Source organism: Giraffa tippelskirchi, chromosome 2 (genome assembly GCF_054371585.1).
Source record: "Giraffa tippelskirchi isolate mGirTip1 chromosome 2, T2T-mGirTip1v1.2.pri, whole genome shotgun sequence".
Classification (NCBI taxonomy): domain Eukaryota; kingdom Metazoa; phylum Chordata; class Mammalia; order Artiodactyla; family Giraffidae; genus Giraffa; species Giraffa tippelskirchi.
Window position 1 is genome coordinate 165,762,184 of NC_137276.1, and position 17,278 is coordinate 165,779,461.

At 38.9% G+C, this 17,278-nt stretch overlaps 1 protein-coding gene and 1 long non-coding RNA gene across 3 annotated transcripts in view; one reads left to right on the forward strand and one right to left on the reverse strand.

Moving 5' to 3' along the window:
- Window positions 1-10,435, forward strand: part of LOC145538872 (uncharacterized) — a 39,081-nt gene extending 28,646 nt beyond the window's left edge. The window contains exons 2-3 of the long non-coding RNA XR_014077302.1: window positions 1,793-1,946; window positions 8,476-10,435. This is a non-coding gene — a long non-coding RNA (uncharacterized LOC145538872). The remainder of the gene's footprint in view (window positions 1-1,792; window positions 1,947-8,475) is intronic.
- UMPS (uridine monophosphate synthetase) overlaps window positions 1-17,278 on the reverse strand; it is a 48,051-nt gene that overhangs the window by 15,682 nt on the left and 15,091 nt on the right. For both annotated transcript variants that reach the window (XM_081571716.1, XM_081571715.1), the window contains exons 2-5: window positions 12,566-12,719; window positions 9,605-10,276; window positions 8,029-8,204; window positions 6,117-6,231 (exon numbers count right to left, since the gene is read on the reverse strand). In XM_081571716.1, coding sequence (XP_081427842.1) covers window positions 6,117-6,231; window positions 8,029-8,204; window positions 9,605-10,276; window positions 12,566-12,719 — 1,117 coding nt within the window. The remainder of the gene's footprint in view (window positions 1-6,116; window positions 6,232-8,028; window positions 8,205-9,604; window positions 10,277-12,565; window positions 12,720-17,278) is intronic.

Sequence of the window (17,278 nt, forward strand, 5' to 3'; positions counted from 1 at the left end):
TAGAAGAAATGCAGGAGCCATCACAGTCAACAAAAGAGTCCAAAATGCAGTACTTGGATGCAATCTCAAAAACGACAGAATGATGTTCGTTTCCAAGGCAAACCATTCAATATCACGGTGATCCAAGTCTATGTCCTGACCAGTAATGCTGAAGAAGCTGAAGCTAAACGGTTCTATGAAGACCTACAAGACCTTTTAGAACTAACAAACACCCAAAAAAGATGTCCTTTTCATTATAGGGGACTGGAATGCAAAAGTAGGAAGTCAAGAAACACCTGGAGTAACAGGCAAATTTGGCCTTGGAGGACAGAATGAAGCAGGGCAAAGGCTAACAGTTTTTCCAAGAGAATGCACTGGTCATAGCAAACACCCTCTTCCAACAACACAAGAGAAGATGCTACACATGGACATCAGCAGATGGTCAATACCGAAATCAGACTGATTATATTCTTTGCAGCCAAAGATGGAGCAGCTCTATACAGCCAGCAAAAACAAGACCGAGAGCTGACTGTGGCTCAGATCACGAACTCCTTATTGCCAAATTCAGACTGAAATTGAAGAAAGTAGGGAAAACCACTAGACCATTCCAGTATGACCTAAATCAAGGCAACTATTATAAAGTCTTAAATAGGTAAGTCATTCTGCTGAGGCCTACTCTGTAGTATATAAAACCTATAATGTGAAACTTGAGAAATAGCAGAGACCTTCAATATTCTCTAGCCCCAGGGGGAACATCTACTTTTCTTCTGTTAACCTTCAATGTTTTTTGTTTAAAGTTCTTAATTGAAAACAAAACCCTGAAAAGGATGTTTTTCATTTTAAGTGTTATGTTATTTATATAAAATAATTAGTTCTGTAAAGGTTAATAGGTATCCAACAGTTGAAGTATTTCATGATTTAAAAGCAAGTAAGTTTTACCAAATCTATAATCTCATTCATTATGTTCTCAATATTATCATTCTATCCATAGAAACACCAATTCTTGCATCTGCTCCTATACAGTATATTTATCCATCCCTTCAATACTTGTGTATTTATAGACTATTTATGATGCACAGGGGTATTGTGCTAGAGTATATGCATTCTTCAGAAAGAGATCTCATCCTCAAGGAGTTTCTAGCCTAATAAAAGTGTTCCAAATACCCTACACATGCAAAATATACAACAATGATAAGTTTATAAAAAGTTCAAATGTATCCACAGTGAAATGATTGAACATACTATGGCCCAACTGTAACTAGGATACACTATGGAGTTGTAAAAAAGGTAATTCTAGATGTGGAAACATAACAGAGCAGCACATACGCAAGTCACTTCAGTCAGTCATGTAAGACTCTTGTTTCGCCATGGACTGTAGCCCACCAGGCTCCTCTGTCTATGGGATTCTCCAGGCAAGAATACTGGAGTGGGCTGCCATTCCCTTCTCCAAGGGAATCCTCCTGACCCAGAGACTGAACTCATGTCTCTTACCCAGAGACTGAACCCATGTCTCTTATGCCTCCTGCATTGGCAGGTGGATTCTTTACCGCTAGCACCATCTGGGAAGCCCCAACTCTGGATGTGGGAACATAATATAGCAGCACATCTACAAACATTCTCCATACTCTTAAGATGAAAACAACTCTGCTTCATAAACAGTTTTGCTGAGAACCAGATGTTCATAGTGCCAATTTTAAGGAAAGAGATAGAAAGTAGAATAAACTCCCATACTTGTGATAAGCAAGATTTCTCATACAATAACCAATTCAGGAAAAATATTTCCAGATCACCATTTTTCCCTCATTCAAAACAGAGTGATCAAGATGGAAGAATGTGAAGTTCACCTCCTCCCAAAAATACATCAAAAAATACATCTACTCATGGAACAAGTCTCACAGAATACCTACAGAATGCTGGCAGAAGGCATCACACTTCTGAAAGGACAAAAAGAATCTCCATATAACCAGGTAGGACCAAAAAAAAAGAGAAAGGAATCTGGGCAGGACCTGCACTCCTTGGAGGGAACTGTGAAAGACCAAAGGGTTCCACACCCTCCTGGTGGGAAGAAAGGGGGACTGAAAATATATTTTAAAGTATTTCTGAAAACTCTCCAAACTAAAGAAGGAAATATATCCAGGTATAGGAAGCACAGAGGGTCCCAAACAGTTGATTTCTCTACAGAAACACTGTGGGCCAGAAGGGAGTAGCAAAATATATATTCGAAGTCCTGAAAGAGAAAAATCTATAACCTAGAATACTCTAGTCAAGAACATTATCATTTAGATAGAAGCAGAGATAAAGAATTTCTCAGACAAGCAAAAACTGAGAATTGATGCTTTTGAACTGTGGTGTTGGAGAAGACTCTTGAGAGTCCCTTGGACTGCAAGGAAATCCAACCAGTCCATCCTAAAGGAGATTAGTCCTGGGTGTTCATTGGAAGGACTGATTTTGAAGCTGAAACTCCAATACTTTGGCCACCTGATGCGAAGAGCTGACTCATTTGAAAAGACCCTGATGCTGGGAAAGATTGAGGGCAGGAGGAGAAGGGGATGACAGAGGATGAGACAGTTAGATGGCATCACCGACTCAATGGACATGGGTTTGGGTAGACTCTGGGAGTTGGTGATGGACAGGGAGGCCTGGCGTGCTGCGGTTCATGGGGTTGCAAAGAGTCGGACACGACTAAGCGACTGAACTGAACTGAACTACCTAAAAGAACAAAGCCTAAGTCAGCAGAAGGAAATAATAAAGATCTGAGAGGAAAAATATGAAATAGATTAAAAAAAGAATAGATAAAATTAATGAAACCAAGACCTGGTTAAACAAAATTGACAAATCTCTGGCCTGGATTATTAAGAAGGAAAGAGCCCAAATAAGAAAAAAGGAGAAATAACAAACAATACTGCAGAAATACAAAAACCATAGGACACTATTATAAACAACTCCATGCTAACAAATTTGCCAACCTAGAAGCAATGAAGTTTCTAGAAACATATACAGCTCTTCAAATCTGAATTAAGAAGAAACAGATAATGTGAACAGGCACCAGAAGTGAAACAATCAGTAATTAAAAAAAAAAAACCTCCCGACAAACAAAACTTAAGGACCATGTGGTTTTACAGGTGAATTCAACCAAACATATAAAGAAAAACTTATACAGATCCTTCTCAAATTCTTCCAAAAGGTTGAAGAGGAGGGAACACTCAAAGATGTTTTATGAAGCCACCATCACACTGATACCAAAACCAGACAAGTATACCACCAAAAAAGAAAATTACAGGTCAATATCTTTGATGAATATAGATGCAAAATTTCTAAACAATGTATTAGCAGATCCAGTCCAACAAACATAAAGCAGATCATACACCATGACCAAGTTAGAGTCACTTCAAGATTACAAGGATGGTACAATATATGAAATCAATATAACACACCACATTAACAAAGAAACGTCACATGATTATCTCAATAGATATAGAAAAAAAGGAATAGTGAAAAGCTGAAAGCCTTCCTGCTGAAATCTGGAACAAGACAAGGATGCCAACTCTCATCGCTTCTATTCAACATAGTATTGGAAATTAGACAAGAAAAAGAAAAGGTATCCAAACTGGAAGGGAAGAGGTAAAACTGCCATTTTATGCAGATGCACACATGCATGCTAAGTTGCTTCAGTCGTGTCTGACACTTTGCGACCCTATAGACTGTAGCCCGCCAGGTTCCTCTGTCCCTGGGATTCTCTAGGCAAGAACACTGGAGTGGGTTGCCATGTCCTCCTCCAGGGGATCTTCCTGACCCAGGAATCAAACCTGAGTCTCTTACATCTCCTGCACTGGTAGGCAGATTCTTTACCACTAGTACTACCTGGGAAGCCCTTTATGCAGATGACATGATACTATATGTAGAAAACCCTAAAGAACTGATAAATTCAGCAAGGTAGCAGGATACAAGATCAACATTGAGAAGTTGGTTTCATTTCCTTAACAATATCAAAAAGGGAATGTAAAACAAAAAAACTTTAAAATCACACAAAATAAACTCAAAACACTTAGAAATAAATCTGACTAAGGAGATGAAAGACTTATAAGCTGAGAACTATAAAACGTTAATAAAGAAAACTGAAGATGATTCAAAGAAATGAAAGATATCCCATGTTCCAGGATTATAAGATGGCCATACTACACAAAACAATCTTCAGACTGCACCCTCACACCATACACTAAAATAAAATCAAAATGGGTTAAAGACTTAAATATAAGACACGACATCATAAAACTCCGAGAAGAGAACATAGGCAAAACATTCTCTGACATAAATCATACCAGTGTCTCAAAGCAATAGAAATAAAAGATAAACAAATGGGACCTTATCAAATTTATAAGGTTTTGCACAGCAAGAAACCATAAACAAAACAAAAATACAATTTATGGATGGGGAGAAAATATTCATTTGCAGATGTGACTGACAAGGGCTTGATTTCCAAAATGTACAAACAGCTCATGCAATTTAACAACAACAATAAAACCCAATCGTGGGCAGAAGATCTAAATTCTCCAAAGAAGACATACAGATGGCCAACAGGCACATGAAAAAGGATGTTCAATATCACTAATTACTAGAGAAGTGCAAATCAAAACTAGCAATGTGGTACCTGATGGTAACAAATGTTGGAGAGATTGTGGAGAAAAGGGAACCCTCCTACAATGCTGGTGGGATGTACACTGGTATAGTCTCTAAAGAACAGTAAAGAAGTTCCTCAGAAAGCTAAAAATAAAGTTGCCATATAATCCAGGAATCCCATTCAAAAGACTCATTCACTCCTATGTTCACAGCAGCACTATTCACAATAACTAAGACGTGGAAACAATCTAAATGTTCAGTGACAGCTGAATGCATAAAGAAGATGGGTGATACAAACATGCGCATGTGCGCGCACACAAACACACACACTGGAATACTATTCTGCCATAAAAAGAATGAAATAATGCCATCTGTACAACATGGATGGACCTACACAGTCTCACAGTAAGTAAGAAAGACAAATACCCTATGATACCACTTATATGTGCAATCTAAAATATGACACAAATGAACACATCTATGAACAGAAAGAGACTCACAGACAAAGAGAACAGACTTGTGCTTGCCAAGTGGGAGGTAGAGTGGGAAAGGGATGGAGTGGGAGTCTGGGGTTAGCAGATAGGATCCATTATATATAGAATGGATAAATAACAAGGTCCTATTGTATATAGCACAGAGAACTACATTTAATATTCTGTGATAAACTATCATGGAAAAGAATATTTTTTAAATGTGTATATAGGACTTCCTTGGTAACGCAGTGGGTAAGAATCCGCCTGACAATGCAGGAGACATGGCTTCAATCCCTGGTCCGGAAGATGCCACCACATGCCACAGAGGAACTAAGCCCTGTATCACAACTATTGAGCCTGTGCTCTAGAGCCCATGAGCCACAACAAGAAACTTGGGCACCACAATGAGGAGTAACCCTTGCTCACCCTGACAGGAGAAAGCCCACGCACAGCAACAAAGACCCAGCACAGTAATAAACAAACACACACACACACACACACACACACATAACTTAATCACTTTTCTGTACAGCAGAAATTAACACAACATTGTAAATCAACTATATCTCAATAAGAAGGTAACACAAAAAAGCAGCTTTATTGAGTTCCATAGGACATTTATTAATCTAGATTATTCCTTTATTAACTCAAGACTATCAGTGAGAAAGTTCACAGTTTTTCAGCCACTGCAATTGTATTTCTAAGACTGCTAAAAGTGTTGTGTTCAGATAAGTTTGGAAGACATGACAGAACCACGTATGTCCACACTGAAAAGTCACAATAAACACTGGCACAACAAAGATTCTGCAAAGTCCTAAACAAATGTCTGATTCTGTTTAGAAGATTCCTCCTTGAGCATAGAACACCTGTTTTTTGGCAGTTTATTCAAAACCATCAGTTGGGAAACAATCAAAATTATCAGTTTCTAGGCATATTTCAATAAAAAGTAACCTTCTAGATTTTCATCCTAAAATTACACATCTAGGTTTTAATTTGCTGACTTGGAAAAAGCATTTTAGAGGAATCATTACCATTCAATAGGCTTACCTCCTGCTTCTAACTGAACTCCTGGAGTCAAGTGAAGAAATTCTGGTTTCATGCTTACTCGGGAGCCAGAAATAAAACCAACCACAAATTCAGAATGTTCTTCAGCCATTCTCACCTGAATGGAATGTAATAAACAGATGACAAAGACAGCAGCAGTTAACCACACCGAATGTAAGAAACTTTGCTATCTTATAGATGTATTTTCTCATGTCATATTAAACTCATTATATCTAAACAGGTAATCTTAGATATGAATCTACATACTTGATCCACTAAGACGCTAAAATAACTCCTCCTCTCCCCTTCTCCCATAAGCAAACAGTAAAAACACTAAAAACCTTATACTATTTGCATCTAAAATCTACATGCTCCATTATTACCTATTTTTAATAATGTTTAGGGACCTACCTACTTCTAAAAAGGATATGAATCATACCCTAGAAGACATTTATAATGATATAAAGCTACACTGAAGTCTTACTGCCCATCTACACAGACATCCAAGGACAGTCACCATATAAAAACAGCTGTGCTGTAAAGAGCTAGCTAAAGAAATCTTACCTCCACAGCTTTCCCTATACTTGAGCATCGCCTCCACAATTTCTCTTCCACTACCTCACATCTTTAGAAGATTCCCTAGGTCTGCCTAACCTTTTTTTCCCCCTGCCTAACTTTCTAATCTGGTTCTTCCCTGAGGCCCAGACTGTTCCATTCTTGTTGCTAAGTACTACCACCTACCAATAATCAATATTGTCCTTGAGCCAGATCCAGAATGCCAAATATTAACACTGACTCATGGACCCTCTGCTAAGACAGTTGGGAAATCACAGAGATTTATGGTCAATTCAAGGGTGGGGTTATTTAAAACCTGGCCCTAGGGCCATGTGAGTTTTTCACAGTTCCACAACCTTTGAAATATGAAAAATAAATTCCCATGTAAAAATTAAAATTTTATTAAAATAAAAGTTCCTACTACTTTAAAAAGTAGTCTTTAAAATATATGCAAAGGTAATCCATCCCATCTTTCTAGGTGACTATGAAACTTGCCCAGAGGAGAATGTGAAGAGGAACTTTATAACCAGATGATTATCCATCTTTTATTTTGTTCTGGTGTGCAAGGGGTGGGAGCTGGGTATGGTACATTAGAACATGTATGGTGCTATAAGAACTTCCCAGGAGGCTCAGTCAGTAAAGAATCCACCTGCAATGTGGGAGAACTGGGTTCGATCCCTGGGTTGGGAAGGTCCCCTGGAGAAAGGAATGGAAACCCACTCCAATATTCTTGCCTGAGAATCCCCATGAACATAGGAACCTGGTGGGCTGCAGTCAATGGGGTCGCAAAGAGCTGAACATGTCTAAGAGCTGCACATGACTAAGCGACTAAGCACACACATAAGAATTTTTAATGATGGGGAGTTACTAGAGGAAACAACGTGTCTGGACTGTAATTAAGAGCTCTCCTATACAACACCAATCAATATCAAAGACTGAAAAAGATAACCCACTTTGTGGGCTGCTGTCATGAGAATGTGCATCTTTGTGACTCAGAAGATTCCAAGAAACTGGAAAAAAGCTCTTCAATTTCAACTCATGGGTGAGATGGGAAAAACTCTATCTTAAAGGCCAGGTACATACAGACAAGTGTTTATTTGACCCAATATCTGTGTTACAATGTTTCTCTTGTAGTACCATTCAAATCTCTTTAGTGTCTGCTGTAAGACATAAAATGCTACTAACCATTAGTGCATTCTAGCCAACTAGTATCAATATACTGTCACAGTAACAGCAGCTGATTTGTTGTTTTGGGCAGCAATTCTACAGACCCCAAATGAAGGTATTTTCTTTCCCTGTTAACATCTAGTGTCACAGTCCTGGCCTTCTCTTGCCCCAGTCCCTCTCCTCTGTCACTTACTGCTGCCTCAGTGTAGCTCCCAGTAGCCAAGGTGCCGGCAGAGCTCATTTCTGCAATAAGTAGGCATGCCCGGTGCAGCGGCAGGCCAACTTCTCCCAGGCCTTTCACAACTCCTGAGCCGGGCACGACATGAGCATTTACAAGATCTGCCCAGGAAGCTATTTTAAAGACCCCACCTAAGAAAGGGAAAAAAAGATGTTTGTCAATTTTCAAACAAAAACCTTTAACTTTTAACTCAACCAACTATCTACAATATGGAAATAATCTAGTAATATGCTAATGAAATAGTGAAGCACTTCAAGAATTTTAGTAATTATCAGTGGACCTATTTGCGAAAAATGTATCTTTCCATCTGCTTAGCTAGTTGAGAAATAACAAGGAGAAAAAATCTTGTAAGCTCTATACTTAGTTTATTAGCAAAACTGGTAAGGCTGTTTTTCTTTGCAGGCTGGATGCTTGTGACCACCAGTAAGATTTATGCAACTGGAAAGGGATGCCAGTGAAGACAGGTGTATTGATGTCAAAGACACCAAATTGAAATTCCTCTGAAGATGACCGATTTTTACCCTGTAGGGATATCTCAGGAACTTACCATCTCTCAAATCTATTTCCTGTTCCTTAGGTCTCACTAGCTCTTCAAATTTCAATAAAGCAATTATATTCATTTTAAAAGCAGAACAATAACTCAAGTAGATTTTTGAAAAAACTATATGCAAACTTGTAGAAAGCTTGTATAACTCTTTCAACAGTCAATATCTTAAGCATATGAAGTGATTACAAACAAATCTATCCTTAAAGAAGTAGCTTAAGAATATGCATGTATTACTTTAAGAAAAAATTATCTTAAAAGATGCTTATTAAAGAACATAAAATGTCTATTGTAAGGTTAAGTGAAAACAAAAAAGCATTAGATAAATAGGACAGAAATTTGCGTAGATGAATGGGTAAAAGAAGCATTTTTACTAATGTATGCTCTACTCTGAGTTCCTATTTAACACTTTTAAAAAAGGATGTGTATCAACAGATCTTTTTTTGCTAAAAATTTTAAATCTTACCACTTTATACTACTTTTTCCTTATTTCCTGTATCTGCAATTTTCATTCTCCAAAGATTCAGAACTCACTGCATTTTGTTCTGACAGGGCTAACACCTGTCATTTCTGCTTGCCTAAAACCCATGTCCCTTTCTTCTGGCATCAGCACAGCCATTTTCTTTAGGAGAATTACCCCTGTACCTCGGGTTTCAAGAAGTTTACGTAAAGTTAATAGCCGCAGATCACCAGGAGCAGGACATATTACCCAAGTGAGTTAATAAAGGTATTCTATACCCAGGCCTGAGTGATTGGTTTGGGGCAGGCATGAGGAGTGTGCCTACCTGAGAAAGAAGAGAGAAGAAAGCAGAGCTGAGACTTGAGGAGAAAGTAAGCCCAAAGATATCACTTGAGCTCCTAGATCCAACCACGCTTGACAGGCTGTTCTACTGCTGGACTTTGTCATGCGAGCCAATACATTTCCTTTTGTTCTTCAGCCAGTTTAGGCTGGATTTTGATTCTTGTGGGTTCCTGAATAATACTTACCTTCATACTGCTTTTTTACTGTATTTCCTATATCTGCAAATTTCCGGTCTTCAAATATTAGAAACTCATGGCGTTTTGCCAGAGTGGTTAACTCCTTCATCACATCCAGAGTAAAATCATTCAAAATATCTACATGAGTCTTAAGCAAGCAGATTCTGGGTCCCAAAGCGTCTGCTAGCTGCAGCAGCTCTCTGGACTCTGAACTATCAGCAGACAGACACAGATTGGTCTCCTTTTTTTGCATAAGCCTGAGAAGCTTCGATGCAACCGGGTGGATCCCAGGCAGCTCTGCACGTGCACCAAAACTTAGTTCTTTGGGTTCTTTCTTCACAGAAGGGACAGAACCATTAGGATTAGCTGTCACAAAAACATTCTCCTGAATAAATCTCTTCACTCTCTCCATGATCTCAGCATCGATTTTTTTCTGTTGCTCAAGAATATCCAGCATTTTGGACAAGGTACACACTGAGTGGAGACGAATCCCATGGGCCTGCAACTTGTCCTTGCCTCCCTGCTCTCGGTCCAGCAGCACTATGGCATCAGTGACCTTCAAGCCTTCCTTCTGAAGAACCTCAGCAGTTTCCAAAACACTAGATCCGCTGGTGACAACATCTTCAATGATCAAGCAGGTTTCTCCTGGATTAACAGCCCCTTCTATAAGCCGTTTAGTACCTGGAAAAGAAAATAATATGTTGATTCCATTTTTAAATTATGTATTTCAACCAACTCAAAATGTATCTATAGTATAAATTTGGCATGTATTTATGAAAAGGTAATCTAAATTATACTTTCTGATAATCCACTTTGGAAATATATTTTTAAAATTTCTGATGAATCTTCAATGTGCTATGATTTACTGTTTTGTTCAATGTCTCTATTTCAAAACTGTCAAAGTTACATATACAGAATATTTACTGTAAAACTAGGAAATTATTTAACTTTGTAAAACATCACAGTGTTTATGATCAAAATTTCAAATATGGGGTTTCTTTAGGTAAGATCACCTGGATTGATGAAAGTTATTGAAGAATAGCACAATATCATCAATGAAATCATTCTTTTTTCCATTAACAATTTCATTATTCAAGATCAGCGAAACAGCTGGCCTTTTGAGTATACAAATTTAGGAGGGAAAATATTCAACAATCATTTAGATGAATCACTACAAGCTTATGAATTATATAATGCAATGTGACTAAATATACTGGCCCACTCCAATCCCCACTACAGACTATTTTCAGATAAACTACAAACTGTAAATAACTCGGGCTATAGACTACACAGACCTGTGTTTTCAGAGACTCATTTTTGTGTTTTCCACTACCAAATTTGCCTTATTTTGAAGCAGAATATATTTAGTGGGTGTTTTGCCCACTTTTAACTTTTCCACAGGTACTATCTTTGTCTTTCCCCCTAACTCCTTTCCTTCCCTTGAAGAACTGGCAAGTTTAACTTACACCAGAACATAAGAGTGTATTTATAGGTATATTTTAAAATGAATGATCATATTCTAAGAAGTATTTTTGAAGATACATAATAAGGAAATAGAAATAATAGTTTCCTTATGGGAGAGATTCATATAGATAAAACACTGTTCGACTAAGTAGCAAAAATATTATTCTAGTTTTTTATAATGTTGAATAAACTAAAACTAGACAAGAGTATAACAAATCTCCACAAATACAGCAACTTGCCACCTAAAAACTCATGGGCAATCTTGTTTCAGCCATAATTCCAATCCCACCCTCCCCCCAATAATTTTTAGAAGCAAATCCCAGACACCATATGATTTCATCATAAAAATCTTTAGAACACATTGGTAAAAAGAACTCATCAAAAAAAGCAACAAAACAGAAATAATACCAAAAACCATTAATTCTTAATGTAATAAAATACAAAGTCAGTCCCAATACCTTTAGATTGATGTAGCTTTAAAACATGTTTGAAACACACACCTGATAACCTACTGCCATGAACCCATTAAAAAAAAAATAAATCTCTATTTAGAATTCCATGTGTGGAGAAGGCAATGGCACCCCACTCCAGTACTCTCGCCTGGAAAATCCCATGGACGGAGGAGCCTGGTAGGCTACAGTCCATGGGGTCGCTAAGAGTCGGACACGACTGAGCGACTTCACTTTCACTTTTCCCTTTCATGCACTGGAGAAGGAAATGGCAACCCACTCCAGTATTCTTGCCTGGAGAATCCCAGGGACGGCGGAGCCTGGTGGGCTGCCGTCTATGGGGTCGCACAGAGTCAGACACGACTGAAGCGACTTAGCAGCAGCAGCAGTAGCAGCACTGCTGCTACTACCTGAGAGATGCCTAATTTTGTGATTTTACCATTTTCATTAAGATGCATTGATTTTACTTGTGAGGTGTATGATTTTAAATATCTAAATGCTATATAAAATGACTTGTTTTGAAGAAATAAATGAAGTGAAAATAAAAAAAAAAAAAAGAATTCCATGTGGCATTTACATTGCCCCCCTGCCCTCTTTTTGCCATGCTACATGGCTTGTAGGATCTTATTTCCCCAACCAGGCCTCCCACAGTGGAAATGCAGAGTCCTAACCACTGGGATACCAGGAAATTCCCTTACATTGCTTTAAGGGAATAGTTTTATTCATGTAATTTAAATATAGTATACTGGGAAAGTATGTGCTCTAAAAGCATTCTGCTGATGAGGAAAGTGCTGGTGAAAATATTGGATTTCATAAATTTGGTGCACATAGCACTTTTTTTTTTTTTACTGCCTAATTAACACAAAGCATTTTATCCCCAGACTCTAAAGGAAAGGGAGTTGCTTTATAACATCAATTAACACACTCCAAGGCCATAACAACTTAAAGGACTTATGAAGAATATTCAAGGTGACTATGAACCTCAGTGCCTAGAATAACAAATTCTAAAAGAGTCAGGTTACAAATCAACTTAATGCTTATACTACTTTTACTTTACCATAATCCTTTGTTTCCTTCCTTCTGATAAGCATTGGAATTTGGTGGGTTGAACAGATAACTGTAGCTAATGGTAAAGCTGTATAAGGTACTCCACACACACTGTCAAAATTGATCTCTGCATTTTGGGCAGTTTGAAATAAAATTTCTGCAACCTGTTAAAAAAGAAAAAGAGGAACATATGAATGATTTATTATTACTATTTTTAAAGCTGTATATAAATCATGTAACAACATGACAGTAAAAACCTAGCAAAGGAAAGTCTCAAACTTAGTCAGAAAAATATAAATACCTTGTTGTTAAATTATCCTCTTCACAAATTCCAGTTTACAAAAAAATAAAAAATAAAAGCACAAGAATTAATCTACTTGGCTAGACTCAGGACTACTTCAAGGGCAACATGGAATGTGTCAGGAAAGGCTATGATATTGACCCTGAGACTAAGCATGACACTTGGGCTTCACAGTTGTCCTCAGTAATTCATTATGCTTTGAGTATCTAAACCTATCAGTTTTATTTTCCCAACACAAGTTTTCACTTAAGAAGTTTTACAAGAGAAATTAAGAAAACAATTGCATCAGAACTTCTCTGGTGAATGAGTGGCTAAGACTCGGTGCTCCCAATGCAAGGGGCCCAGGTTCTATCCCTGGTTGGGGAACTAGATCCCACATGTGGCAACTACAGATCCTGCGTGCTGTATCTAAAGATCCCACATGCCACAACTACAGATCCTGCGTGCTGTATCTAAAGATCCCACATGCCACAACTACAGATCCTGCATGCTGTATCTAAAGGTTCCACATGCCACAACTACAGATCCTGCGTGCTGTATATAAAGATCCCACATGCCACAACTACAGATCCTGCGTGCTGTATCTAAAGGTTCCACATGCCACAACTACAGATCCTGCGTGCTGTATATAAAGGTTCCACATGCCGCAACAAAGATAAAAGGTCCCGTGTGCCACAACTGAGACCCGGTGCAGTCAAATAAATAAATACAAATATTTAAAAAGAAAATAATTGCATTATGAAGAATAAAACACCTACAAATAAATTTAACCAAGGAAGTGAAAGACTTGCACACTAAAAACATTAGATTAAAAAAAAACTGAAGGTGGCATAAATGCATGGAAGAATATTCCAGGCTCACGGACCAGAAGAATTAAAATGTCAAAATGTCCATACTACCCAAAGCAATATATAAATTCAATACAATTTCTATATAATTACAATGGCACTTTTCACAGAAATGGAACAATCCTAAAATTTGTATGGAACTACAAAAGACCCAGGATAGCCAAAACAATCTTGAAAAAGAAAAAAACTAGAGGCATCATGCTCCTTGATTTCAGACTATATTACAAAGTAATAGTAATCAAAACAATATGGTATTGGCATAAAAACAGACACACAGGTCAACAGAACAGAATGGAGAGCCCAGAAATAAAGCTACACATACATGTTCAATTAATACACATCAAAGGAGCCAAGGATATAAAAAGGGAAAAGGATAGTCTCTTCAACAAACAGGTTTGGGGCACACTAGACCACTATCTTACACCACACATAAAAATTAACTCAGAATGGATTAATGACTTGAATGTTAAGACATGAAATCATAAAATTCCTAGAAAAAAACAGGCGGTAAGTTCCTTTACATTGGTCTTAGCAATGATTTTTTTGGATTTGACAACAAAAGCAAAGGTAACAAAACCAAAAATAAACAAGTTGGAAAGTGGTTCAAGACTGCAGAGTAAGAATATCCTGAACTCACCTCCTCTCATTGACACAACAAAGCTATACCTCACTATGAACAATTCCCTCTAAAAGAATCTGAGAACTAGCAGAACAGCTACATCACAAAAAAGGATAACAAGAGATAGGTAGAAGAGTTAGACACAGTCCCCTCAAAACTCCATCCCCACTTCAGCAACCCATAAGCAACAGGGAGTTCACAAAAACTGAACTTCCCCCTGACACCCTACAACAGTCACCCTAACCTGTGAAAGTGAAAGTGAAATTGCTCAGTTGTGTCCGACTCTTTGTGACCCTATGGACTGTAGCCTACCAGCCTTCTCCGTCCATGGGATTTTCCAGGCAAGAGTACCGGAGTGGGTTGCCTTTTCCTTCTCCAGGGGATCTTCCCGACCCAGGGATTGAACCCAGGTCTCCCACACTGCAGGCAGACGCTTTACCCTCTGAGCCACCAGGGAAGCCTGTGAACCTGCACCAGATAGATGAGCACTCAAAACACTTGGCTTTGAAAACCAACCAAGTTTAGATCCAGGAAAACCATATGGATGTAGGGAATGGAGATTTATTCTTACATAGATTGTGAGCAGACTCACTCACCCTGGGACCCAGCTAAAGGGCAGAAGCTTGAAAAGAGCCCAGATCATATATGAAGCAATCATTTGGTAATCTTAAAAACTGCCAGAATGTCGCCATTGGAGCTCTCTCCAGATATGGAAGCACTAGCAGGCACCATTTTTACACTCTCTAACTTGCTAGTGCCTTCCCCACACGCCTCTGCCCAGCCACCCCAGGGGCAGCAGGGGAATGCAGCACTTCCCATGCTTCCGCCACAGCATAACAGCATGTTCCCCATCCCCATCGGTCCCGCAGCCACAGCAGCAGTGTCCGGATACACACCAAAGCCAGCAGGCATATGCAGCCCGAACAGGGGACGCCACTGGAGTGGGTACTCTGGTTGCAAAGCGTACTCTGGTGCAAAGGTACTCTGGTGCAAAGGGTACTCTGGTTCACTTCTGGGCTCCACAGGTGTGAAACAGTAGAATACCCAGTTTGAGAAATAACCAAGAACTACGGCAAGGTTAAAGGGTAAGTAAGGTTCATTTCCAACGTGGGGCCACCCCATCAAGACTGGAAGAGATAACTGTTTCACTTAGCACATGGAAACAAACACAGAGTCAAGCAAATTGAGGAAACAGAGATATATGTTCCAAACAACAGAAAAAGATAAAGCTCCAAGAAAAAAGCTTAATGAAAAAGGTAAGTAATTTACCTGACAAAGGACTTAAAGTAATGGTTATAAAGATGCTAACCCAAAATAGGAAAAAGAATAGATGAACTTGAAAAAAGAGAAAATGCAAAAATGTACCAAAAAGAAGTCAAAGAGCTGAAGAATACAATAACTGATCTGAAAGACACACTAGAGGGGTTCAAAAACAGACTAGATAAAGCAGAAAGATTGGTAATCTGGAAGACAGGGCAGTGGAACTCACCCAAACGGGGCAACAGTAAACAAAACACCGTAATTTTAAAAAGCAAAAACAGTCTAGGAGACCAAGGGAATAATATTGAGAAGAATAATGGCTTCCAGTTTAAGATGGTGGAGTAGAAGGATGTGCACTCATCTCCTGAGAGAACACTCAAATTGTAACTAGCTGTCGAACAATCATCGACAGGAGGACACTGGAACCCACCAAAAAAAGTTGCCCCACATCCAAAGACAAAGAAGAAGCTGCAGTAAGACAGCAGGAGAGGCACAATCAGAATAAAATCAAATCCCATACCCACCAGGTGGGTGACCCACAGACTGCAGAACAATAATGCCAAAAAAGTTATCCCACTGTTATGAAGTTTCCGAACACCACTTCAGGCTTCCCAGCCTGGGGATCTGACAAGGGACTAGAAATCCCAAGGGAATCTGGCCTCGAAGGCCAGTGGGATTTGATTATAGGACTTCCACAGGACTAGGGGAAGCATGGACTCCAGTCTTGGAGGGCACAAATAAAATCTTGCATGAAAAAAGACCCAGAAAAGGAGCAGTGACCCCACTGGAGACTGAATCAAACTACCTGATTATGTTGGAGAGCCTTCTGTGAAGGCGTGAGTCACCAGGGGCTCACAACAGGGACAGGAGCGCCAGTCTGGGAAGGTCCCCCTTGGTGGTTGCCATTAACCCTACCAGCTGAGCTATTTAAAATCCTAAAAGAAGATGCTGTTAAAGTGCTGCACTCAATATGTCAGCAAATTCAGAAAAGTCAGCAGTGGCCACAGGACTGGAAATGGTCAGTTTTCATTCCAATCCCAAAGAAGAGCAATGACAAAGAATCTTTCAATTGCCATACAATTGCACTCATCTCACATGCTAGCAAAGCAATGCTCAAAATTCTCCAAGTTAGGTTTCAACGCTACGTGAATCAAGAACTTCTAGATGGTCAAGCTGGATTTAGAAAAGGCAAGGGAACCAGAGATCAAATAGCCAACATCTGCTAGAACGCTGAAAAATCAAGAGAATTCCAGAAAAACATCTACTCCTTCATTGACTACACTAAAGCCTTTGACTGTGTGGATCACGACAAACTGGGGAAAATTCTTAAAGAGATGGGAATACCTGCCTCCTGCAAAACCTGTATGCAGGTCAAGAAGCAACAGTTAGAACCAGACATGGAACAACAGACTGGTTCCAAATTGGGAAAGGAGTATGTCATGGCTGTATATTGTCATCCTGCTTATTTAACTTACATGCAGAGTACATCATGCGAAATGCCGGGCTGGATGAAGCACAAGCTGGAATCAAGATTGCTAGAAGCATCGGTAACCTCAGATATGCAGATGACACCACCCTTATGGCAGAAAGCAAAGAAGAACTAAAGAGCCTCTTGATGAAGGTGAAAGAAGAGAGTGAAAAAGTTGGCTTAAAATTCAACATTCAAAAAACTAAGGTCACGGTATCTGGTCCCAC